The 25,803-nt window shown below is 34.6% G+C and overlaps 2 protein-coding genes across 2 annotated transcripts; one reads left to right on the top strand and one right to left on the bottom strand.

Annotated features, from left to right (window-relative positions):
* The first annotated feature begins 6,696 nt into the window (after positions 1-6,696).
* Positions 6,697-7,756, top strand: LOC121173683 (uncharacterized mitochondrial protein AtMg00810-like). The gene is made up of 2 exons (XM_041010355.1): positions 6,697-6,823; positions 7,476-7,756. Exons 1-2 carry the CDS (start codon positions 6,697-6,699, stop codon positions 7,754-7,756), a joined length of 408 nt encoding a protein of 135 aa, XP_040866289.1.
* An 8,840-nt stretch (positions 7,757-16,596) lies between these two features.
* On the bottom strand, positions 16,597-23,907 carry LOC100809597 (probable apyrase 7). The gene is made up of 3 exons (XM_003547827.5): positions 21,774-23,907; positions 17,572-17,905; positions 16,597-17,095 (listed from the first exon to the last, which is right to left on the bottom strand). The coding sequence occupies exons 1-2, from the start codon at positions 23,614-23,616 to the stop codon at positions 17,595-17,597; spliced, it is 2,154 nt and encodes a 717-aa protein (XP_003547875.1). The 5' UTR covers positions 23,617-23,907; the 3' UTR covers positions 16,597-17,095; positions 17,572-17,594.
* Between the last annotated feature and the right edge of the window lie 1,896 nt (positions 23,908-25,803).

Genomic DNA, 25,803 nt, shown 5'->3' with positions numbered 1-25,803 from the left:
CCACCACAGAGAAATGCAACAACCTTCACTACAACTGATGCCTCTTCTACTACTCTTGTTTATGGGGATTAGAATTCGCCTGCTCTAGTGCCAACCCCTGAAATGGTTCAACAAATGATTGTTTCAACATTTTCTACTTTGGGTCTTTCAGGTAAAGCTTATTTACCTAGCTCTCCTTGGTATTTTGACTCTGGCGCATCCAATCGTATGACCAACAATGTTGCTGCACTTACCAATGTCACAAATTACTCTTGTAATTTGCAAATACACATAGCAGATGGAAACAATTTACCTATCACAGCAATTGGTGATATTTCCTCATCTCTTACCAATGTTTATGTTTCCCCTGATTGCACCAATAACCTTATTTCAGTTGGTCAACTAGTTGATAATGATTGTAAAGTTGAATTCTCAAAATCTGGTTGTCTTGTGCAGGATCAACACTCAGGGAAGATGATCAGGAAGGGGCCTGAAGTTGGACGTCCTTTTCCTCTTTATTCATCGTTGTCATCATGCTTTTTTTTTGCCTTTTATTTCTTGTAATTATGAAACTGATAATTTCCAATTATGGCATAAACGTCTTGGTCACCCAATTTCAAATGTGCTTCATGAACAGATGAAATCCAGAGTTCTTGGCAATAAAGATTCCCCATCTTTTAGTGTTGTTCAATTTGATTTCAATTCTTGTAAACATGGTAAAAGTAAAACTCTATCATTTCTAGTTCATCAATCAAATGTAAATTAGCCTTTTGACTTAATTCATAATGATTTATGGGGAATTGCACCTATAATATCTCATGCACATTACAGATATTTTATTACTTTTATTGATGACTATAGTCATTTTACATGGGTCTATTTTTTGTGTTCTAAAGATGAAGCATTCTCTGCTTTCAAATTCTTTCATGCCTATGTTCAAACTCAGTTTTCATCAAAAATTAAAACTCTGCATTCTGACAATAAGGGGGAATATACATCTCATTTGTTTCAAGAGTTCTTGCAGGAAAATGGTATATTATCTCAAAGGTCTTGTCCTTCCACACCCCAACAAAACGGGGTAGCTAAAAGAAAAAATCGTCATCTTCTTGATGTTGTTCATACCATAATGTTGGACTCCTTTGTGCCCTCTCGTTTTTGGTGTGAAGCTCTTTCAACTATTGTCCACCTTATTAATCGGCTACCTTCTCAAGTCTTAAATAATGATTCCCCTTTCTTAAGGTTATTTGGTAAGCCACCCAATTATTCCACTCTCCGCACCTTTGGTTGTGTCTATTATGTTCATCTTCAGCCACTAAAATGCACTAAACTCATAGCTTAATCTGTTAAATGTGTTTTTCTTGGTTACTCAGCCCATCAAAAAGGTTTCATATGCTATGATCCTTATTTACATAAGATTCGAGTTTCTAGAAATGTCATTTTTCAAAGAAGATACATAATTTTTTACTACTAACCAAGACACTCACTCTTCTACATTGAAATTTGTTTTGCCATTTTTTCCTAACAATTTTGCAGAAGAACGAGCTCATCCTCCTTTCATGGTTTACCAAAGACGTCCGATTGTTCCACTAATTCAGCCTTCAATCCCTCTAAGACCACCTCGATCATTCTCTGGCTGCTAATTCAGCGCTTCAACTAGAACTAGTCCCTTTAAGTCGCAACACTTGTGTTCATAAACCACCAGAAAAGTATGGTTTTTCTGAACCTTTATCTTTGACAACAACTTTAGCATCTGTTCCTATTCCTTCTTCATATAAACAGGCAATGGAGCACTTGAAGATTGAGGTGAGTGAAGATGTATTCTCACTTCCTCTCTTAACTTTTTATTGATTTCAAAATAACATATATATATACAAGATACATGAGAGAGAGAGAAGGACAGTTGACAGTGACAACACACTGCTGTCCTTCTGAACTAAGCAAACCAACTAAGCTACCATACATAGAGAAATACTAAAATATTCAACACTCCCCCTCAAGCTGGAGCATATAAATCATATGCACTAAGCTTGGAACATATAGACTGAATCTTATGTCCTCTTAAGGACTTAGTCAAAGTATCCGCTGGCTGATTATTAAAACTAATGAACTCAGTGACAATCTCCTTAGACAAAAGCTTCTCTTGAATGAAATGACAACCAATCTCTATCTGCTTAGTCCTTTCATGAAAGACTGGGTTTTAGGCAATATGAAGATCAACCTGATTATCACAGTACAACTTCATTTGCACCACTTCACATAATCTCAATTCTTGCAGAAATTGTTTAATCCACATGAGTTCACAAGTAACCATAGTCATAGATCGATATTCAGCTTCTGCACTGGACCGAGCAACAACATTTTGCTTCTTGCTTTTCCAAGAGATAATATTTCCTCCAATGAAGACACAATAACCTGATGTCGACCTCCTATCCATGGGACAACAAGCCCAATCAACATCACAATATCCCGATAGTTGCGTATTACCCTTGTCTTCATACAACAATCCTTGTCTAGGGGCTCTCTTAACATATCTAAAAATACGCATGACAACATTCTAATGGTCCAAATGAGGATTCTTCACAAATTGGCAAACCACTCCCACAACAAAGGAGATATCAGGTCTTATAATGGTGAGATAAATGAGTTTTCCCACAAGTCGCCTATATCTCTCGAGGTCATGATAAACTTCACTCTAATCTGCCATGAGCTTCAGATTTGGATCCATAGGGCTATCAACAGGTCTACAATTTTGCATACCTGTTTCTTTTAGAATATCAAGAGCATACTTCCTTTGAGAGATCACAACACTATCTCCTGATTGAGCCACCTCAATACCGAGGAAATACTTCAAATATCCCAGATCTTTGGTTTGGAAATGGCTGAATAAGTGCTCTTTTAGCTGGACAATCTTAGTAGTATCATTCCCTGTAATCACTATATCATCAACATAGAGAGATCGGTGAAGCTTACACACAAGACCATACTCCCCCTGAGCAACAAACCCAGGAGGTTGCTCCATATAAATATCCTCCTCAAGATCACCATGGAGAAAAGAATTTTTAATATCAAGCTGATGGAGGGGCCAGTGACGTATGGCAGCCATAGCAAGAAATAGACGAACAGTAGTGATTTTGGCTACAGGAGAAAAGTATCACAGTAATCAAGACCATATATCTGTGTGTAGCCTTTAGCTACCAAGCGAGCCTTAAAACGATCAACCTTACCATTGGGGGGCCCAACTTTAACAGTATAGACCCATCTACAACCCACAGTTGTCTTGCCAGGAGGAAAGGGAACGAGTTCCCAAGTACCATTATTTTCAAGAGTCTGCATTTCATCAATCATAGCCTGTCGCCAGCCAGGATGATCAAGTGCCTCATGGACATTGGAAGGAATAGTAAAGGAAGATAATGAGAAAACAAAGGAAGCATATGAAGGAGACAAACGGTGATAACTTAAGAAATTATAAAAAGGATGAGGGTTACGAGTAAAGTGAGTACCTTTTATGATGGCAATGGGCCAATCTGAGTCAGAATGATGAGAAGAGGTGGAAGGGGAAGAAGGATCCATGAGTTGAGGAATGGTTGAAGAAGGATGAGGATCACGAGGAGAAGCTTCAAGTACTGTAGGTCCAACTTGCCTTGTCCAGTGTTGATATCTAATAAGAGGTGGAGAAGCAACTTCAGGTGGATTTGGTGGGGAAGATGGGACAACACTGACATTTTGGTCTGAGTTACCTAGAGGACAAGGAGAAGGAATGGGAAGTACTTCCTGGAAGGAAGAAGGATGGTCTACGGAGGGTGAAAAGAAAGGTGTGTCTTCAAAGAAGGTTACATCCGCATACATATAGTACCGTCTTGTGGTTGGAGATTAACACTTGTAACCCTTTTGAAGACGAGAATACCCCAAAAGACACATTTGACTGACCTAGCAGAAAGTTTGTCTAAACCAGGAGACAAATCATGGACAAAACAAGTACAATCAAACACTTTAGGAGAAACATGAAATAATGGATCATGAGGGAAGACAATTGAGTGAGGGACTTGGTTTTCAAGGGAAGAAGAAGGCATCATATTAATTAGAAAACAAGCAATAAGCACTGCATCTCCCCAATGATGTGTAGGAACATTAGAATTTAGCATTAGGGAATGTGCAGTTTCAAGGAGATGGTGATTCTTCCTTTCTACTATACCATTTTGTTGTGGTGTGTAAGGACATGTGGACTGATGTAGGATACCTTTGGAAGACAAAAAAGAAGAGAGATCATGAGAGAAATACTCGTTAGCATGATCACTTTTGAAAATTTTTAATTGTTTTTCCAAATTAATTCTCAATCTCATTGTAGAACGACATGAATATAGGGAAAAGTTCAGATCTGTCTTTCATTAAATAAACCCAAGTACATCTGGAGAATTCATTAATGAAGGTTACAAAATATCAAAAACCAAAAGATGTAACACGACTTGGTCCCTAAATATCAGAATAAATGGTAGAGAAAGCCGAGTTACATCTTTGTACAGTTTGAGGAAATGATGACCTGACATGTTTTCCTAGTTGACAAGACTCACACTCTAAGACTCGAAGATTCTTAAGAATAGGAACCATAATCTTCAATTTTGGTAAGCTTGGGTGACCTAGACGATCATGCAAAAGTTTGGGTTTTGAAGTTGCAAAACAGGACACAAGTAGGCTGGATTCGAAGTAGTAAAGTCCTCGTGATTCACATCCTTCTCCAATCAGTCGACCCGTCCCATGTTCCTGAATAACAAAAGAATTAGCAATAAAGGTTACTAAACAATTTAATGAACGAGTCAACTGACTTAATGAGATTAGATTATAGGGACACTGAGGAATGAATAATACAGAATTCAATTTCAAAGAGGGAGATAATGAAACTTGACCACTTCCTTGAGGTGCAACCTTGGAGCCATTAACTACAGTAACAAGGTGAGGAATTTTTGGAAAGGAAAAGGATGAAAAAGAGGACTTATTACCAAAAATATGATAAGAGGCACCTGAGTTGAGTATCCAAGGACTAGGACCTTCAATGGATTGAGAGATACATGTTGTTGAAAAACATGGTACAGATGAGGATTGAGCTTGGTTGCTAGATTTCTCAGATTTAACCTTCAAATACTCTTGATACTCCTCATCAGAGAATCTAGACTCTAATTTCTCTGACCTAGAAACCTACGCAACCTTGTCAGGAAAGCCATGCAATGAATAACAATTCTCTTGGGTGTGACCCATCCTCTTGCAGTAGGTGCAATGAGGACGTCCACCCCTTCCACTGCGGCCTCCTCCTCCTCTACCACGAGGTGCAACCATGGCTGATGTTTCCATAACGTCAGCAGGATTTTCATCCTTCAATACATGAGGCACGTGGAGAAGTCTAGTGATGAGGGAATCCATTGATGGAACCTGGTCCCCAGCAAGGACTTGATCATGCACATGATCAAAGTCTGAATGTAAGATTCTCAAGATGAGGACCATGTAGAACTTGTTTAATTTTTTGTTCACTTCTTCCAACGAATCGGCCACAAGAAACTTTCTCAATTCTTCCATGGTAGCCCGAGCCTTACCCACATGTGCAATCATGTCATGGTTAGTTTGCTTGAGGGTTGTAACCTTCATGGTTGCATCAAACAAGCTTTGGATATCATTGGCTAAGATTACTTAGGCCTTCTTCCAAAAAGATCAACACATTTTAAATGATTTAAGGATCTCCAAAATGTCTGGCTCAACTAATTGCCATAACACAGCGCAGAGTTGATAGTCAAGCTTTTCCCACTCAAGTCTTTTGTCGTTTGGAGTAGAATCAAAAGCTTTCTCCAAGTGGTCATGGTACCTTTGACCGAGAAACCACAGCTCCATGGAAGCAGACCACGATAAGTAATTCTTCTAGTTGAGTTTTGCAGTTATGATGGTTGGGGTCCCAGAGAAAGAGAAAATAAGTCCAGAGGAAGCCATTTCAGATCACAAAAAGAAACCCTAACACAAAAGGAGAAGAACACACAAGGGCTGACAGAAGAGCTTGCCAGAAGCGAGAGGTGAGACCTGAAACAAGCTCAGGGGAGGACGACGAAGCTGTCGGGACAAGTCGGGTCAGCTTCCAACGACGTTACGGCAGCGCGTGGGCTTCACCCGTCAGAAATTGCGGGGATAGTGACGACGCGTGGAGGTTCATTGGCGGCACCATTTCTAGAGGTGGGGCACGCTTTTCAAGGCGAACCTAACCCTGGTCTCGCCGGAGAAAATGGCGGCCAAAGATGACGGTGGCCGGCGGCGAACAGAACTCGCTCTGATGCCAACTTGAAGATTGATGTGAGTGAAGATGTATTCTCACTTCCTCTCTTAACTTTTTATTGATTTCAAAATAACATATATATATATACAAGATACATGAGAGAGAGAAGGACAACTGACAGTGACAACACACAGTTGTCCTTCTGAACTAAGCAAACCAACTAAGCTACCATACATAGAGAAATACTAAAATATTCAACAGGAGCATAAATGTTGGCAGGATGGTATAGAAATTGAACTTCTTGCACTAGAGGAAAATCAGAGATAGGACATTGTTCCCATAAATTTGTATTCACTATAAAGTTGTGTTCAGATGGATCAATAGATCAATACAAGGCTAGATTGGTTGTTCTTGGAAATAAGCAACAATTTGGCCTAAACTATGAAGACACCTTTGCACCAGTGGCTAAGATGACTACTGTGAGGACTATTATTGCCATTGCTGCATCTGAATCTTGGCAAATTCACCAGCTAGATATAAAAAATGCCTTCCTTCATGGTGAACTCAAGGAAGAAGTTTACATCAAACTTCCTACTGGTATGTCCTCACTATTACCTAATACTATTTGCAGGCTAAAATGTTCTTTGTATGGATTAAAATAGGCACCAAGAGTGTGGTTTGAAAAGTTTAGCATGACACTACTTTGGCTTTTCCTTCATCCAAAGTAGCTATGATCCATCTCTCTTCCTACAAAAGACCTCGAAAGGAATTGTGGTCCTCCTTGTTTACGTAGATGACATTATCGTCACTGGCTTAGATCAAGAGGCTATCACTACAATCAAACAATTGTTGCATACAACTTTCCACATGAAAGAATTTGGACAACTCACTTATTTCTTGGGATTAGAAGTACAATTCCAACAAAAAGGAATCTTTGTCACTCAGCACAAATATACTCAAGATCTAATTCAGCTAGTTGGTCTCACCACTGCAACTACAGTTGACACTCCCATGGAAGTTAATGTCAAGTTAAGACGGGATGAAGGCGAACTCCTACAAGACCCAACTTTATATACAAAGTCGGTTTGAAGTCTCATCTACCTAACCATCACAAGACCTGATATCTCTTTTGTTGTCCACACAATCAACAAATTCATGCAAAATCCTAGACATTTGCATCTTACGACAATACAACGAATCATTAAATATTTGCTTGCCACTCTTGGTCATGGTCTCTTATTTCCTGCAGGTGCACCAATACAACTTCAAGCCTATAGTGATGCTAACTGGGCTGGATGTCCCGACACAAGAAAGTCTACTACTGGTTGGTGTATGTTTTTAGGAGATGCCCATATCTCCTGGAAATGCAAGAAACAAGAATCGGTCTCTAAATCCTCTACTGAAGCAGAATATCGGTCCATGTCTGTCGCATGCTTTGAGATTATTTGGTTATGGGGCCTTCTTTCAGAACTTGGTTATTCACAAGCAACACCAACTCCATTGTATGCTGATAGTACAAGTGCCATATAGATTGTAGCAAATCATGTGTACCATAAAAGAACAAAGCACATAGAGGTTGATTGTCATTCAATCAAGGAAGCCTATGACCGTAGAATTATCACTCTGCCTCATGCCTCCACATCTGTTCAACTAGCTGACATCCTCACCAAATCTTTGACACGTCAACGACATGATTTCCTAGTCAGCAAATTGATGCTTCTAGATTCACCAACATCAATTTGAGGGGGGATGTCAATAAGATTGATAGCCAGATTATTTGCCATTATTTGTGCAGATTTATTGACCCTTTAAACCAATATATCTTGTGTGATTGTATAGCTGTAATTGTGTAATTATATCCTTAATTACTTAGCCCAGCTATAGGTTACCATATATAGTTTTTTTAGCAAACTTTAAGGCTAGAAATAAGATTGTATCATATTATTTAAATGAGAATTCTCTAGAGGAGAGCACACAGTTTTCATCCTAATTTTCTCTAAGTCTAACAATAAGAATGAAAAATTTTCTTCCAAGTCTACATCACACTGGCAGTCTTAAAAGAAACATTGATCAACATGAAACCTAGGGTATAAAAGCTTAGAAAGGTCTACTCAAATGGATGTATGTTAAGTTGATAGTAAATCAAGAATGCAAAAAGTAGATAATGCTAACATTATTAGTAACGACAACAACAACCAAGCCTTTTCCCTCTAGATGAGGGCAGCTACAAGGATCAAACAATGCGATAATGTTCTATCATAAATCATATCTATAGACAAACTTTGACCTCTAAATTCTTCTTGATGATTTCACCTACATCTCCTTTCTTTGTCTCCTCTACCCCTAGCAATTGGGTTTGATAGGTATCAAGTAAAGATAGAAATAAAGGCTGAAAGTATTTTTATTATTTACATATTCAGGTCTGGAATTAAGGACCAGATCCTAAGATATAGTACTGTTTACATTATAAATAAACAAGGAAGACAACAATAAGAGAAACTCTCCTTAGGCACTTTGAGAGGCATAAACTCTCCCAAGGATCCTAAACCACCTCCTCCCACCTCTCTCAACTCATACCGCTATTTTGTTATCACACTTTTCCCACTAATCCCCCTTATTTTGGCACTCCTCAGATACACTTAGAAAATAACAGGCTTATTTGGGCTTGTATCAAGTTTACACTCCATTTGGTCTACTCTCCTTATTAGGACTTCTATAGGTCATCTCCACATAAGCTTGTAGTGTGTAAAATGCAATGCTCATTTATACCATAGTTTAACTTTTATTTAGCAGAATGTAGACAACAAAGATCAAACATGTATTCACTTAGCCATAGGGGATCTAATATTCTAATATCATGTTGAATAGACATGGAATGGTTTTATATCTATCATATAGATCACAACTCAAGCAGTCAGTTCCATATAGCTCACAGCTCCATCAAGCTTCCTTTCAATCAATAATTCTACACCATCCTTTTGCAAATATAATTCTTAACTTACACCAACCACAACCACAACATATTTAAGTAGGAGCAACAAAAAATTAATCTCATCATAGGCATCATTTTGATTCACTATACACATCTCAATCAGTATAAAATGAACAACAACTCATTATCAACATATAATTGTAGTCTTAGTGTATCTTAACTAAAACCCATAATTGATAAAATAAAAAGAGAATTTCAAAACCGCAAACATCAATCCTAACACCACATTTATTTTTTTCAGTAGCAGATCTAACAATTTTCAATCCTTCTTATATCTTCAACCAGGAAAAAAAAAGCTTAAGGACCATTTTTTTCCCGTGAGACTAATTTGTCTTTTCTTAGCAATCAAACCCTAATCCGCTAAAGCAACAATGAAATGCCTAAACCATCTCGAAAATGTTAAATTCAAAAGAAATTACAAAAAAGCTCGATACTCCTCAAAACATCAGAACTTTAACATCTTTCTCTCTCGCACACACACACACAAAAGAGAGAAAGAGAGAGAAAAGTATCCTACATGTTTTGAAACACGAACAGAGAGAGAGCAAGGAAAAATGAAGCGCAAAGAAACCTGATTCTTGAAGGTACAAAAAAACTAGGTAAAGGTAATAGAAGACATCTTACAAACACACTCACATATAAAAAAAGAAGAAAAGGAGACAAGTATATAAACATATCAATGGGTTTTGGAATGCGAAAAGAGAGAAGAAGAAGAAAGGAAAAGAAAGAGAGAGAGAATGGTTCCGCTACAAGAACATGAGAGAGAGAGAGAGAGAGATAAGTATGGAGAGATCGGAGGCCATGTTCTCCGAGTAGCGAGAATGGTTCCGCTACAAGAACATGAGAGAGAGAGAGAGAAGTATGGTTGCGATCGGAGGAGAAGGTGAACGGTGAACGATTATGTGAGGGAGCTTAAAAAATATATGTAAACTTGAGAGACGATTTTTTTTAAAAAAAAAACATAGTAATCTTAAAATCAAAGGCAGTTTTTAAAAAATAGTCAAGTAACATTCAAATCAAAGACAATTTTATAAAAATCATTGTTAACGCTTTCAGTTTTTTTCAAAAACAACAACCATATTAAATCATAATTTTTTAACAGCAAGTCTTCAAAAATATTAATTAATATTTAAAAGTTATGAAAACCATTTGGCCTCTTTAATTGACTAAAACATCTATCTCTTTAATTTAATTTAATTCTTCCATGCCTGCTATAAATGCAACAACATCCCTCTCTTCACCACTACAAGTCCCAAAGCCAAAAGTCCAGTACGGGAACCAAAACTCTCAGCTCCAAACCATGGCCATCTCCAAAGCTTTGCTAGTTTCCGTCCTCATTTTTTCAATCATCCTAAATCACGTGGAATCAGATACAATGGTATCATTTTTGGTTAATTGTTTGTTATAGTTTTTCCCGTTACAAACACATCCTAATTATATGTTTAAATTGCGTTGGCCTCAATCTTTTCGTTTTCCTTGATCAACCTTCAAAATAAAGTATTGATGTGCTTTTCTTTAAATTTCAGGCAACTACGACCTTGGGGAATGAACCAAGTTTTAATTTTTCCTCGTCAAATATTGGTACAAACTCCTATAATAAAATATGAAGTTAATGTTTGATATTGTATAGATTGGATATTTCAATAAAATGAAAACTTGAAAACTTTTTATTAGTCTCACATCCATAAAAATTTATTTATTTTAGTTTTTTTTAAATAATCTATATACTTTCATGGAATAAAAAATAGTCTGACTTTTAAAATAATTAATTTAAAAATATACTTATCATAGTTTTTTATCAATAATGTAAAATAAGGATATTGTTGATAAATAGACATTAAACTCTAATGTTTTTTTTACACTCAATCTTTCATTGCACTTTATCTTGATGCTATTTTATAGAAATTAGAATTTAACAAAGTATACCTAAAATGTGAGAAATAAAATATTGGACTCATTTTTTTAAGGATGGATTAATGTATGATTTATCATTTATATAATTCCTTTGTGTCTCAGAAATATATTTTTTCTTGAACAATCAACTGTTTTGTTTTCTTAATTTGAAATTATTAATTGAAGTGAGTGCATTATTTTAATTTGAAATCATTTATATAATTCCTTTGTGTCTCAGCAATATATTTTTCTTGAACAATCAATTGTGTTTTTTTTCTTAATTTGAAATTATTAATTGAAGTTGGTGCATTATTTTAATGTAATATAGATTGTTGTGTTGAATGCAATCGAAGATGTCAGTTATCATCAAGGCCAAATTTATGTAAGAGGGCATGTGGAACGTGTTGTCAAAGGTGCAATTGTGTGCCTACAGGTACCTATGGTCACTATGAAGAGTGTCCATGCTATGCGAATATGACCACCCACAAGGGAAAACACAAATGCCCTTAATAAATCACATTCATTTGTTGACTCTGGTCCTTCTCAATAAAGTCAATGTAATTATTAATCACATGAAATACCTCATCTAGCTTTGTTTCTGAAGAAACATTTTTTTTTCAAAATAAAATTCCTCATCATTCGTTTTATTCCTGAGTATATTTAAAAATGTGTTTAGTTACATTTTATTATTCTTGGAAATATCTTTTAAAATTCAAAATAATTTAAATAAATAAATAAATAAAAGAATTTACTGGTATTTTAGAAAATAAATTTTCTTTATTCTCACGAGAATATCACATTTTCATCTCTCCTTATTGGAATAAAAGTGTAGCAAAATATGATAAAAATAAAAGTTAAAACATCCTTAGAAATATATGAATATAATATCCAATAACAAATTTTCAAAGTTTGTAATAAACATGAGATTGTAACATTTTCATGTTTACATTCTTAGGAATCTAATTTTAATCCGAGAAACAGTCACACACTTAAAAAATAAATGATTTCGCACATTATTATCTACACACGAAAATTGTTATTGAAAAATTTCATAGCAATTTTATACTGCCTGCCAAGAGTTTTATTTAGTATTAATAATAAAGACCAAAATTTAACTTTTATACAAAGTGTAGAGACTAAACTTTATAGTTTTCTTGTTCTTGTATAAGGGACTAAAACATAAATAAAGAGAAATATAAGTATGAAATTAATAGTTTAATCTATTATTAAATATTGAGAAAAATGGTTATGCATTTTATATTGTCATTCAATCACAATTTATTATATATGATAAATTTTTTATTTATATAATAATTACCTTAAAAATCATATCAATAGTATTTTATGATTGGATAATAGTATAAAATCATTTTACATTGTTAGTATGTAAATATTAAACTTTTAATAGTTGTTAAATTATATTTTTTTTATGTTAAAATTGTATAATTTTAAAAAGGAGAAATGATCATTTTTGGTCTTTGAGTGTGTAAATAAGTGATAATTTAGTTTTTGAAAGAATAAAATATTTGATTTAGTCCTTGAATATATAAAAGTATGACTTTTATGTCTTACCATTAAGTCTTATGAGATTATTTTATGATGTTAAAGGAATCAATATTTATGTGATGCATATATTGTTCACAAAAAATATAAACTATATATTTTTTTTGTAATTAGTAAAAACATAACAATAAGATGAAAATATTTGGGTAAGAGCAAATACCATGCAAATTTATATATTGCCATCATGCAAAATAAGAGCAAACATGATGAACTTCAAATTTAGTATATGGCAAGCAACAACAAAAAGACAAACTGTTTTGTTTATAAAATATAACTATATATGATAACTTGATCTAATATAGACAAACAAATGGATCAAAGAAATTTTTTGATTTAGAAAATAAAACTAAAACATTAAAAATATAATTAAAAGGTTAAAAGTTATTTTAATCTTATCAAAATCTATAGTTATTTAAAACCGAAGAAATATATAAGTGATCTCATTTCCATCTCCATCCCTATTCAATAAAATTAAACCCAAAAAATATATAAATGATGATTGTAAATAGACATGACAACGACGAAAATGAATGTATTGTTATACATCCTTACTCTCGTTCTTATCCCTAATCTTTGTCAGGAAAAAAATTTTGTACCCATCCTATTTCCATTTAGAGTTGGATATATTCATCATATATTCATCTTTATCCACTAAAAATGATTACTACTTTAAAATAATATATTTATTTTTTGTCTAATTTTAAATTTAAAACTAATATTAGATGTCATTCTGTTGAATAAGTCATAAAAAGGTAATGATTCATAGCATAAGCTCAACCTATTACAATAAAAAAAATGTCAAGTCTCAAAAAGATTAATTATATTTTGAGAAAATATTATTAACTGTTTAAACTTTTAGAAAAATGCAATAAAGAGCATAAGTATTCAAAAAAATAAAATATATTTGATTATAGTCACCAATTATTTCTTATTTTATTTAAAAATTTATAAAATGGTATGAGAAATTGATGTTTAAAAATTTAAAAATAATTCAACTCATGTCAAATTTAAATGTTTTCATAATTTTGAAATGTGAAATAATAAAGCATTCAATTATTTTATAATTATACTCTAAAAAATATCAATTTTATAATATTTATAGTTTATAAACTATAATTAAAATTATAATAAATTCTATTTATGATATTATTCAGTAAGTAATTAAAAATTATTTTTATTAAAAATATATTTAATAAATTAATTCTAACATTTTTCATCTATTTTTGAAAAAAAACTTATTATTATACAAACATTAATCAATACAAAATTTTTATATAAAATTATTAAACATAGAGTCAAAATATTATTTTATAATAATTATAGTAACTAATTATTTAAATTATTTTTTAGTAAAAATTTTGAACCTTATAGTATGAATATATTGAAGAAAAATATTTATTTATGAAATTATTTTAAATTATTTTATAAATTACAAGATTTTATAAGATTTTAAATTACATCAAAATATTATTGAGTTTTTTTATGAAATTGTATTAAATATTTACAGAAAAAAAATTGTGTTCAAAATTTTTAATTTATCAGGGAATTATTGTTTTTTTCTAAATGGATATCAAACATAAAAAATTAAGATTTTAAACCTAAAATTTTCAGAAAACACAACTTTCCTCTTACCAAATGTATCTGCTTGGCATCACAAATCAACTGAACCGGAAGCCAGCACTTGACCATGGCAGTGGTGCGGGTGTGCCTGCGCCTCCCTTTTCGGCGGACACTTCGTTCTTCTGCTTCGTCCACCGCATCCCTATGCTTCAAGCTCTCTCTCTCATCTCATATAATTATCGAGATACATGTTCGCACCTGACCCACCTTCCATTTTCAGATCACTGTTACAACAATATCTATTCTATGGTCTGTTGGAGGGTGCCCGCCACCTGTTTGACACAATGGCTGTGACGGATATCGAAACTCATTTTTATAATACTCGTCATTAAGGATGAATATGATGGGACATACATGTATGTATTTTTATTTATTTATTTATTAATTTATTTTATTGGTACTGTTGATATTATCGGGGACAAATGCGGCATATACAATCCCAATTACAGTCGCGTTGCAGTTGTGAACATTGAAAAAACCTTGATTGTTGCGGGCTAAATCATGACAGTGGACCATTTTTTAAAACCTTGGTGTCACAAATAGTAACAAGGGAAAATTTGAGGGATGGGAACGGAGGGTTATTAGTTATTAAGAAACAGATATTCAGAGGTTTCAGATGTAGGAAACTCTGCTTCTTATCTTAATGCCTATGGGTTACAGTATACATACAAATTCACTTGAAATTTGGGGCTATTAATTTTTTTTCTTTTTCTTAACTTGTAATTTATAAATGCAGCAGGTCGTGAACTAAAGAACATGAGAGTCATTTGCCTTAAAGAAAAAAAGGTGAGAAGAGCGTGAAATAATTTCTTCATATGTTGTGTATAAGCTGATAAAAAAAATGCTGTATGCATTTATGTAAAAATATGTATACCATCAATTTAATTAGAAATTATCTTATGTATGACTTTTAAAATAGTCATTATAAGATAACATATTCTTCATGGATGACAATGTGTGATGGGATGGTAGTGCAAAGAATCTTTATACTATCTGTGCTTATAAATTAAAATCATTAAAGAATTGCTAAATCAAAACTACCCTTCAAACATCATCCGGAATGTGTCAGCTGTCTCAAATATTAATGTTGTTTGCATGTAAATACAAGGACATAGGATAAAATATATTGCATTCACCCACCCTTCTTGTGTGTAGGTGTGATCTTGGGTGGTGTAGGTAAGTCATTTTGCTGATTGAAGTCTAAAAGGTTTCCTACGTCAACTATCTATGCCAAACAGAAGAAAAACAAGCAAGGGACAAGTTGTCCCTAGTTTCTGCTTTCTCCTTGGTGGAGCTTTTTTTTCCCTTCTGCTTTAGTTCTTTCTCCTTGGGTTGTTCCTAATGGCAGTGGCTCTTTCCCGTTTGTCGTGTTTTTCATAGTTCTTTGCAAATAAATTTGCATACATTTGTTGGATTTGTATATTTATAAATGATTTAGTATCGACAGATATCTGGAGTTTGGCTTTGAATTTATCAAATTAAGATACTTTTTGTTATGATAAATATGAGGTTTTTACTTTTAGTTTTCTTAGATTGGTCTTGTGATTTGTTCTTACACAGTTGTAAGACCTTTGGATCAACTATGCAAAGCTATAGAGAATGGTGTCATTAGAAAAAAAAAGGTACAGGAGAAGAAAAAATGTTTGAAATAATATCCAAACTCAAGCCATAATAAATCACACCTCAGATCCCTTCTCTTTCTCTTTTCTGGTTGCAGGGTGCAACATTTTAAGAGACTCTTTTCTGATTTAAGTTAGTCTTTACTTGACCATTCCTATATTTTATACAATATCTTGAGATATAACCTTATCTCAAGTATTATTTTTTTTTGTGAATTTTATCTCAAGTAATATCTTGATAATATTATTAATTTTGTAATAATCATTTTAAAAGACATGTCTTGTCGTGACTTATAATTGGCTAGTGTAAAATCTTCACATTTCACTGTCCACCAGAATCAACTTAGTAATGAGGGATTTGCTTAGTGTACATGAAGTTTTACATTGTGTATTGCATAACATAAAAAAGTCTTTACTTGACAGTGCATTAAGATTAAATATAATAAATGCATTCTTTTAGTAATGATCATTTTATTACTAATTAACCATGCTTAAGCATTGACGGACAAGATACAGTTGGTCAGCATCAAAATCAACATACTCTATTTTGTAATAAAATATCTAAACGTAATGAAAATGCTGTTTAATGTATAAATATTCAAACGGAAAGCTTTGCTTCATATGGAAAGTAGCAAACATCTTTAGGAAGAAAAGGGGTAAGTAGCTTGCAAGGTGCAACTGAATTGAGTAATTTAATAAGCTTATTTTGACATGTAAGATATGAGATTGTATCATATTACAACTTTTCTTAGCGGTTTAACTGTTACAGCATCCAAGTGCTTTTTTCCCAGTCAAAAGTCTCCTATGAAACAAAGGGATATTCTCTGTAGTAATGGAGGTTTATTAGTCTAAAAATGGTATGAAAATAGTCACAAATAAATTGATCTTCACGGTTTGAAAAGCTTCTCGCGCTCAGCTGACTTTGAAACTTTAAACATCTGAAGGCTTTTATGGTCACCGGAAAACTGTACAGCGACGGCAGAACATGGACACTCAGTAGCCACTAAAGGAGAGTGGTAAGGAATGATGGAATGTGAGTTCTTGTTTGTTGTGCTATGCCTCTTGTAGAGGAAATCAGTTTAGAAGTGAGATCCAGAAGAAGCAAATTAGTATGGAATTAAACAATCTTGCCAACTCTTCTTTAGCCCCGTGGTCGTCATCTCCATGACAAAAACTGAAACGCTGGGACATGTATAAATGTTTTACAATTTGCAGTGAAGATTTAGAGGAAAAATAACAGAGAAAGGAACTCTCAGATATCTGTTTGTGAAAAGCTACCATTACAGATGACAGTACAATGACAAGATGTTCAAGCAATGCCCGGAAAATTTTCATCTTGGGCAGTCCAATTTAATTGGCTTACAACTCATAATAAGCCACAAAATTTGTTGCAAATGTACAAGTGCAGTTACAAAGATAGGAGAAATGCGTGGAAATGTTGTTAGTATGATTAAAAAATTTGTATTAATAACTCCAAAAATATAGAAAGGACAATCAATAAAAAGAATATGCATGTGCTTTACTAGTATATATCTACAACTATTATTATGTTACAAAAAAGAATGCCTACGAAGAATTGATTAAGCAAAACCAAAAGAAAAAAAAATGGTTTGTTTATAAAAACTGTAATTTTCAAGAAGATACTAGTGTAACCATACCAAAGTTTTCAGAAGATCACACCCTAAGCCTTCACCATGTGTGTCTCAGCCAATGAAGAATTCAGGTCTTCTCGAGATTGAGATCTTCTACTCTGCAGATGCATCTGACTTCTGTGAGGTGACCAGAATGCCCCTATACTACTGCTGTCGAACTGCATCTGCCCTAAATTGTTCGAGGAATAACTATGTGAGACACTACTAGCTGATGGGTGAAAGGAAGATTCCATCAGCTGGATGTTTCCACTGTTATCACTAAGGCCATGCCCCAGGCTAAACGGTCTATCCTGTGAACCTGCAATTGTTGGGCTGAGTGGGGTCTTTGTTCTTCCATCTCCTGCAATACCAAAGGACCATGACTTCAAAGCTCAACCACAAGGAAATATTACCAACACATTACACAGAATGAACAAAGATATCCGAACTATCCAAAAGGAACAACTCAGCTATAATTTATAAAGAAACCGAAACCAAGAATAGCATGCTGTGAAAGTACATGATGCACTTTTTGACAATTACAAAATTTACTTACATTATCAGCACATATATAATTAGGATATAGTAGTATAAATTACAGTTTTTGAATTAATCGCATTTAATGGAGGGATTGTTTAGCACATCAGTTCACAGCCAAAGATTCACTCTATGTCTAAACACTAATTTGATACACATGGATTGTTAGAATATTAAGGATTCACTCTAAAATTGTTCTCTTAGTTTTTGGTTTCAAAGATCGGTGTAAAAAATGGTGAAAACTACATTCATTTTCACCATTTCTTATACAAAATTTAAAAATAGGAAACAATGTAAAAACATTGTAGTGCCCAAGATGTATCTAAGTAAAAACTTTCTCAAAACAACTTGCTGAGCCTTACACTTTCCAAGTAAATATTATTTTTTTTGTCCGCCATAGACCGCCACACCATCTGCCATTTTGATATGGCGCTTAAAGGTGCTCACTGCCATCCGCCGTAAATCACTATTGATAACCTTGTTATAGCAAGCCTCACAAAATAATACAAGTACGCTATAAAGTATTGTCTTTTAATATTTTATATTATATTTTAAGCCGACTTTATCAAAGTTAAAAACATAAATTGATTTTATTATATGTCTTTGAAGTGTCTAATTATATGAAGGTGTCAGCTGACTCAGCTTAGTGTCCAAGATGTATCCAAGTCATGTCCAAGTTGACAAAAGGGAAAAAAATAATCAGACACCTAGTGTGCAGTGTCCAACACATGTTGGGCGAGTGATTGTGTTGGAAGCATTGTGACATTCCACACCTCATGCAGGAGTAGTGTTCTTGTTTCATGGCATATTCATAACTTATAATCCACAAATGGGAAGTTAGAATGATGTGAAGAGCAATGAGTGGTCATAACAGAGTAACAGACAGAAAAGAATTATCAGAGACTGGTATGCAGGTTGTGGACCAGGAATCAGAACACCACAGGTCAGCAGCCTGCATGACCAGAGACCAGGAATCCAGGATGAGGGCAGGTGACCAGATCAGCAGAGAATGCATAAGAGCAGTTGGTGTGCGAGAAAACACCAGGCATGGCAAAAAACACTGCCGGTGAGCAGTGGTCCAAGGGTTGTTTAGAGTTTGTATTGAACCAGAGGTCAGTCTTGACGTTGAATGAGGAAGAAGGGTTTTGAACCCTATAGAAGTCATCAGATGAAATAAAAAAATTAAAAAAAATAAAAAAATTATGAAAGCATATGGGTTGGAAAACTTAAAAAAGGGGCAAAGATGGGTTTCAATCACACTGCGAACCTATAGTGGCTGCAATTTTTCATAATATTGGCAGCAAACATGATTGACAGCAAATTTTGAACATTTACTGTCAATTGTGTGACTTCAAAAGATGAATATAGATGTTTAAAAAAAATCATTCCTTCCCATGAAATACTATAAATCAATAATAGATGTTCAAAATTAGTTGTCAATAGCATTGGAAGTTGTAGAAAAAGAAAAACATCATTCGGATGCACATTCATATTTCATAGTTATTCATTACTGTTAAAAGGTTCAATTACATTAAAATGGACTAAAGTATAAAACCAAATTATCTCTCAAGAGACAAGAGAATATATTTTAAAAAAAGAGGGGAAAAGAATGTAACTTAAGTACTCCCTCCTCCATTCTCTTTTATAAGCAAAAAAAGTTCAATATTTTTGTTAAGTATAAGCAAAACTCAACTACTTTAGCCTTATTTAATGAGACTATCTTCAAAATAATCTTCATTTAATAGGGAGTCTGTGTTTGACATCAAGTTCCAATGAATGATAGTTTAGGAAAAAAGTTTGTTTTTAAATTGGGAATAATAAGTGTGAAATTAGTTTTTTTTGCTCATAAATGAGAACAGAGGGAGTCTCTATTAGAGAGGAAAGTATAGATATTTGTCATATAGTAAGAACTAAGTGATGCACTAAACAGAAGAACCTCAGGTTCTTTACTAAGCAGAAATGAGACAGCAATTCTTCAGAAAAACTTTGAACTTATTCATATAAATTAGGGCTTGTTTACAAATTTGAACCAACATGAAAGCTTGATTGACTTCAATACTCATAATGACATCTTCCTTCTATAACGATTCAAAATAAAAATATTATATGCTGGCCATATCAATCCAGGAAGGTTGGTACATTGCTCTTCCCAAATGAGGGATCAAGATATTAAGGTCTTGAATTTGAGCTAGGCCTAACTTAACCCCAAAAGCTAACTCATGTGATAAGGATTGTCAAAGCCATTATAAGCTCCACTTTAGCAAATAAACTACATAGAATTGTAGTCTATGTCTGATCTCAACACATCCCCTCACGGCTATGATTGACATTTGGAGTGTGAAGATTGTAGGACAGAGTTTCTATATATTACCATGGGACAGCTCCAGAGCCAGGTAGAATGCCCAGGGAAAGTCGCAGGGACAGATAGTTTCCCTTTCTTATATTGCACTGGGAAAGTCGTGAGGCCAGATAGATTGCACTGGGAAAGTCGGGGGTCAGGTTGTTCATTTTTTTGGACAGTTGAGGGTTGCTCAATATCATATCTATGATAGGCTCTAATACTATCTTGAATTTGGGCTAAAGCCAAATTCAACCCCAAAATTTCATGAGGTGAGGATTGCCCAAGCCTTTATAAGCTCTACTTTATTCATATCTATATTCTACAACCAATATAGGATCTCAACAAAAGGTAATTTTGTCACACGCACTGGAGCATTAAGACACATAAGCATAAATAAATTTGCATCACTCTAGTTAACATGAAAAGGGAAGACTTCACACAAGCATCATTTCTTTACAGTCAATCATCTTAAGTAAACACTCCCAAAAATAAGATAATTATATCAAGAATCCAATTGAGGAAACCTGATAAAGATCATTTTCTTCTTCATCGGTTCATCCTAGGCCCAATGTTGTGACTGTCTGTAGAATTATAATGTCTACTTCATTCCAAAAAAAATACACGACAATACATTTTTGATACTAAATGTTGTTTATTCAAGTTGCAGCAATTTCATGCAATTACATTAAACGCATTCATCAGAAATCATCAGTAGTGAAAATGGAGTGCATAACACTAACAGGGAAGAATGTCACAGATTCATCAGTTCTGTTGTCTAAGCATGAGCACAGACTCTAACATAGACACAGGAACAGCATGAACATGAACATGGACACTCCAAGACAGCTAAGGTCCAAAATATACAACATTGGCAAACTGCATGTGTGTGTGTAATGGAATTAAACATAAGCAACATAACAAAATATATAAATTGATAATTAAGATATGAATGAAAAAAATGTGCCTCAAAATATATTAAGAAGCATTATCATATTTTAAGCTGAATTTGCTGAATGTTTAAAAAATTCAATATCTATATTTTAAAATAATGGTGTCCTTAAAGTGTTTATCCACAAGAAGAAGCCAATTGACTCTGTTCAAATGTCCAAACTATATTAAGGTGTTGGCTCAAGTCAAGTGTCCGAGTTTACAGTTACATGAGATATTTTTTTGATTAAAGGCCTAACAAGGAGTGTCAGAGACATGTCAAGGAGATATTGGTCACAAAAACATGTAAGACACCTCAAGCATGAGCAATGCACATGCTTCCATGTACCTAACTTATTGTAAGTTCAGAAATTAAATTTATTGGATCATAAAAAAAACAGATATCATTTAACACGTAGCTTACCAGAATTCATAGGACTCCACCGCTGAAACCGGAAAGGAGATGGGATATTAATACCAGATGCACTGGACGCACTGTTATGCCTGAAAAATGGAAGATACTGTCTCCGGAAAAATCTTGGCATCCAATTGACAACCCACGACAAAGCACAAAGCAGAAGAATGAAAGAAAGTATCAAAATGGGAATAAGAATAAGCGGATTCATCTTCATCTGAAGCAAGTAAAAACCACGGAGTCCAAACCTAACCGAATACGCCTTCCCAGCTTCCAACAAGGCCACCCCAAGAGTCCAAGTTATGCTTCCAGAGCCAACAGTTATATGCTTATCAGTAATGTGCAAACCCTCCCTCAGCAACGATGCAATATATGGTGCTCTGAAGCAATACTGCTCAATAAACGGCTGAGGGGCAACACTCTTCCTCGCAACATCCCATCTCTTATCACAGAACTCCCTCCCCTTCTCCAACACATCCTCAAGCGTGGCCTCAGCAGTCAAATTGAAAAACCGATACACCACAAAGAACCCAGAAATCACATAAAAGTGCCCCATTGGCTGGGGCAAATTACCACGAAGGGCACACGGGTGAACCTCACAATCCAGCCCAGGCCTAACATCACTCCACTCAGACAAATTCACGGCAACCTTCGCCAGCGTGCTACACTTCAACCAATTTGGGGCGCCAACAAGCGTCACCACAGTCCTTGATCCTCCCTCCTTCTTCCCCACCACATTCCCATTTCCCTCAACCATCAGACTCTCCCCTCCTTTCTTCACAGCAGAAGAACAATGTGAGCACGAATACCTCTCCTTGTACCCGATTTGCAAGCAGGGATGCTTAACCTCCAAATTCCCCTTAACAACATCCTCCATACCATACCCAAACTCCTTAAAAACATGAGCAACAGACTTATCAAATGCCTCATTGAGGCCATACCCCGCGAGTGAATAAGCCGTCAAATGATGGTTCACAGACCCAATCCTAACATACAAACTAGTCTCACTATTGAACAAATGTTGCGGCTCTTTATTGCTATTCCCCTCAAACGTGACCTGCAATGAAGACCCTCCCAAATCAAGAGCACCGTATGTTTCTCTCCTCGGCTTAACCCCAAGAATCCCGGAATCGTAATTAAGCGCAATCCATCCAAAGTAAGCCTCTTCGGTCCCCGAAATGATCTTGACCCAATCCCTCTTGCACACGAACGGCGAAGAGCTCTTCAAAAAGCTCCACGCGTTGTCGAGCAGCCATTTCGAATCGTCGAAGGGGAGTCTCCGAACCCCTGCGGTGGCGTAGAGGAAAAGCGAAGTGGTTTTATGGGAAGTTTCTGGAATCTGCTTCTGAGCCCATTTGAGAAGCGGTACGAGGGCGGTTTTTAAACCGGTTCGGTTGTGGAGCAGTTTGTCGAGACCCGGTTCGGTTTCCATGCGGTCGTAGGCGCGGCCGCTTGAAGGGTTCTTGCGCAAGCCGTCTTTTAGTGATTGGATGGAGATAGGGAGGGTGGTTTTTTTGTCATTGTGTTGGATTTGGGCTCTGTAGACGTAGACACGTGTCCCGGTGCTGCCGCAGTCGAGAACGACGTAGTATTTGGGGGAGGAGTGGTGGGAGTAGAGGGTGTAGAGGAAAAAGAGGAGGAGGAAGAGGAGGAGGATGAGGATCGGGAAGAGGAAGAGGTGTTTGCGGCGAACCGGGTTGGGGAGTTGAACCGGTTTGGTTTTGGAGAAACTGGAAGTGAAGTTGTTGGGTGTGGGGCCATGTTCGAGGTCGTAGCGATAGGAGGAGAGATCTTGGAGGGAGGAGGAGATTCGGAGGTGGTTCTTGACGCCTGGATGTTTGCCAAAGACCATGTCTGTCTCTGGGACGGGGTTGGATGGATCTGGTGCGGTTATGGGGCGGTTCGGTGCATGGTGTGGTTCAGTGATATGAGATCGGGGTTGTGTTGTCTTGTGGTGGGTAGTGTCAGTTTGAAGACGAAAGTGGAGTGAAGAGGGAAAGGGGGTAACGGAATATACGCAGATCTCTCTCTGCACAAAACTGCGTCGTTGGTGAGGAGGAAACAGAGAAGGACATCGGTTTTTCTCTCTCTCTCTCTCTCTCTCTCTTATTTTCGGGTGGATACAACCACGAAAATTAATTTTTCTAATGAAAATTTCAAATTTTAAATACTCATTTGTAGTGGACAATTTTATTTTTAATTTTTTTTATCTTAATTTATATTACCTTTTCACTAGTTTTATATTATTAATCAATTTTTTATTAACTGTATTTAACTTCTATGTTCTTATTATTATTTTAAAAAAATTAGAGAGTCACGAATTTCTTAAATAATAATATTAATAAATTCTAAAGTGAGAATAAATAATTAAATTTAAGAATTAAAAGTTCATCATAGTTTTACATTATAAATGTTAACAACACATTATGATAAACTCTTCTAAATATATTATTTTTATTTATTTAAATTTATTGAAAATAACAAAAATTTGTAGAATTCACTCATATTTAATGATTTTTTTCCTAATATTGACGGATTAAATAAAAGATACATAATAGGAGAAGATCCCTAAATATTGGGAAAAGGATCTTGTTATATGTAAATTAGATATTATATAATGAAAATCAAAGACATTTTGTATGAGAATTTTGATCCAGAAGAATGTAAAAATCACATAAAAGCCATTTTAGATCTAAAGGTTATAGAACCCAACACTAATCCTCACATTAAGTCCTGCTTTCATTGTTAATAAACACTCGGAACAAGAAAGAGGAGAAACTAGGATGATCTATAATTACAAAAGGCTTAATGATAATACTCACATAGACAGATCACTGATACATTGTTCCTTCTAAAGATGTGTTAATAAATAGGATAAAATGGTTTTCAAAATTTGATTTAAAACCAGGATTTCACCAAGTAAAAATGCATCCTGACTCAGTAAAATGGACCGTTTTTTCTTGTTCAGAAGGATTATTTGAATGGAAAGTGATACCTTTTGGATTGAAAAATGCACCACAAATTTTTCAAAGAAAAATGGATAACATTTTTGGAAATTACAAAGAATTCATGTGTACATATATAGATGATGAACTTGGAAATGGAAAAATAAGGCTTCAGCCTCACATTTCCCAAAAAATCCTTAGTTTTCAAGACAAAATGGAAGATATAAAAACCCTAAGAGCCTTTCTAGGCTTGCTTAATTATGCAAGAAATTTTATTAAAGACTTAGGGAAATATACAACTCTTCTTTACAACAAGACCTTCTTAATTGGACAGAGGAAATTCAATACAGAAGATATAAAATTGGTTCAAAAAATAAAAGAAATGGTTAATAATCTGTTATATTTATCTCTCCCACTAGATTTTGATTATCTAGTTATAGAATGTGATGATTGTGAGCAAGGATGGGGAGCCATCCTAAAGAAAAAGAAAAATAAATATGAAAAAAATTCATGATGAAGAGATCTGTAGGTATGTCTCAAGAAAATACCACACGAAACCACAAGTATACTCAACTTCTACAGATTATGAAGTCAATGTTGTAATAAATGCCCTAGAAGGATTTAAACTCTTTCTGGTTAATAAAAGCAAAATCACCATAAGAACTGATTGTGAGCCAACAAATAAATAATGATAAAAAACCTCACAAAAGATGGCTTTTATTCCAAGAATATGTTTATCATAACGGAATAAAGATAAATTTTGAACATATAAAAGGAGCTAAGAATGTTGTTATTGATATTCTTTCTCATTTTGCAGGAATCCAACAAGATGAAGCCCTCTAAGGTCTCCTACCAAAATATAAAACACAAAATGAAGTTTGGTAATTAAGAATTGTCAGTACGTACAAATGAGTTTCACTACCCTGGTAGAGAAGCCATCAATGATAAATTCAATTGTCTTATTGACAATATTTGGAATATTCCAAAGCACACAAAAAATAATGAGCAATTCATTTGTTCTATGAAAAAGGGCATAATTTGTGTCTTATACAATTTTTGTATAACAGATAATCAATGAGTTCCTCTCCTTACAA

The sequence above is a fragment of the Glycine max genome, chromosome 16 (genome assembly GCF_000004515.6).
Source record: "Glycine max cultivar Williams 82 chromosome 16, Glycine_max_v4.0, whole genome shotgun sequence".
In the NCBI taxonomy this organism is placed as follows: Eukaryota; Viridiplantae; Streptophyta; class Magnoliopsida; order Fabales; family Fabaceae; genus Glycine; species Glycine max.
Note: the sequence above shows the minus strand (reverse complement) of the source record. Positions and strands in the feature narration are given on the sequence as shown.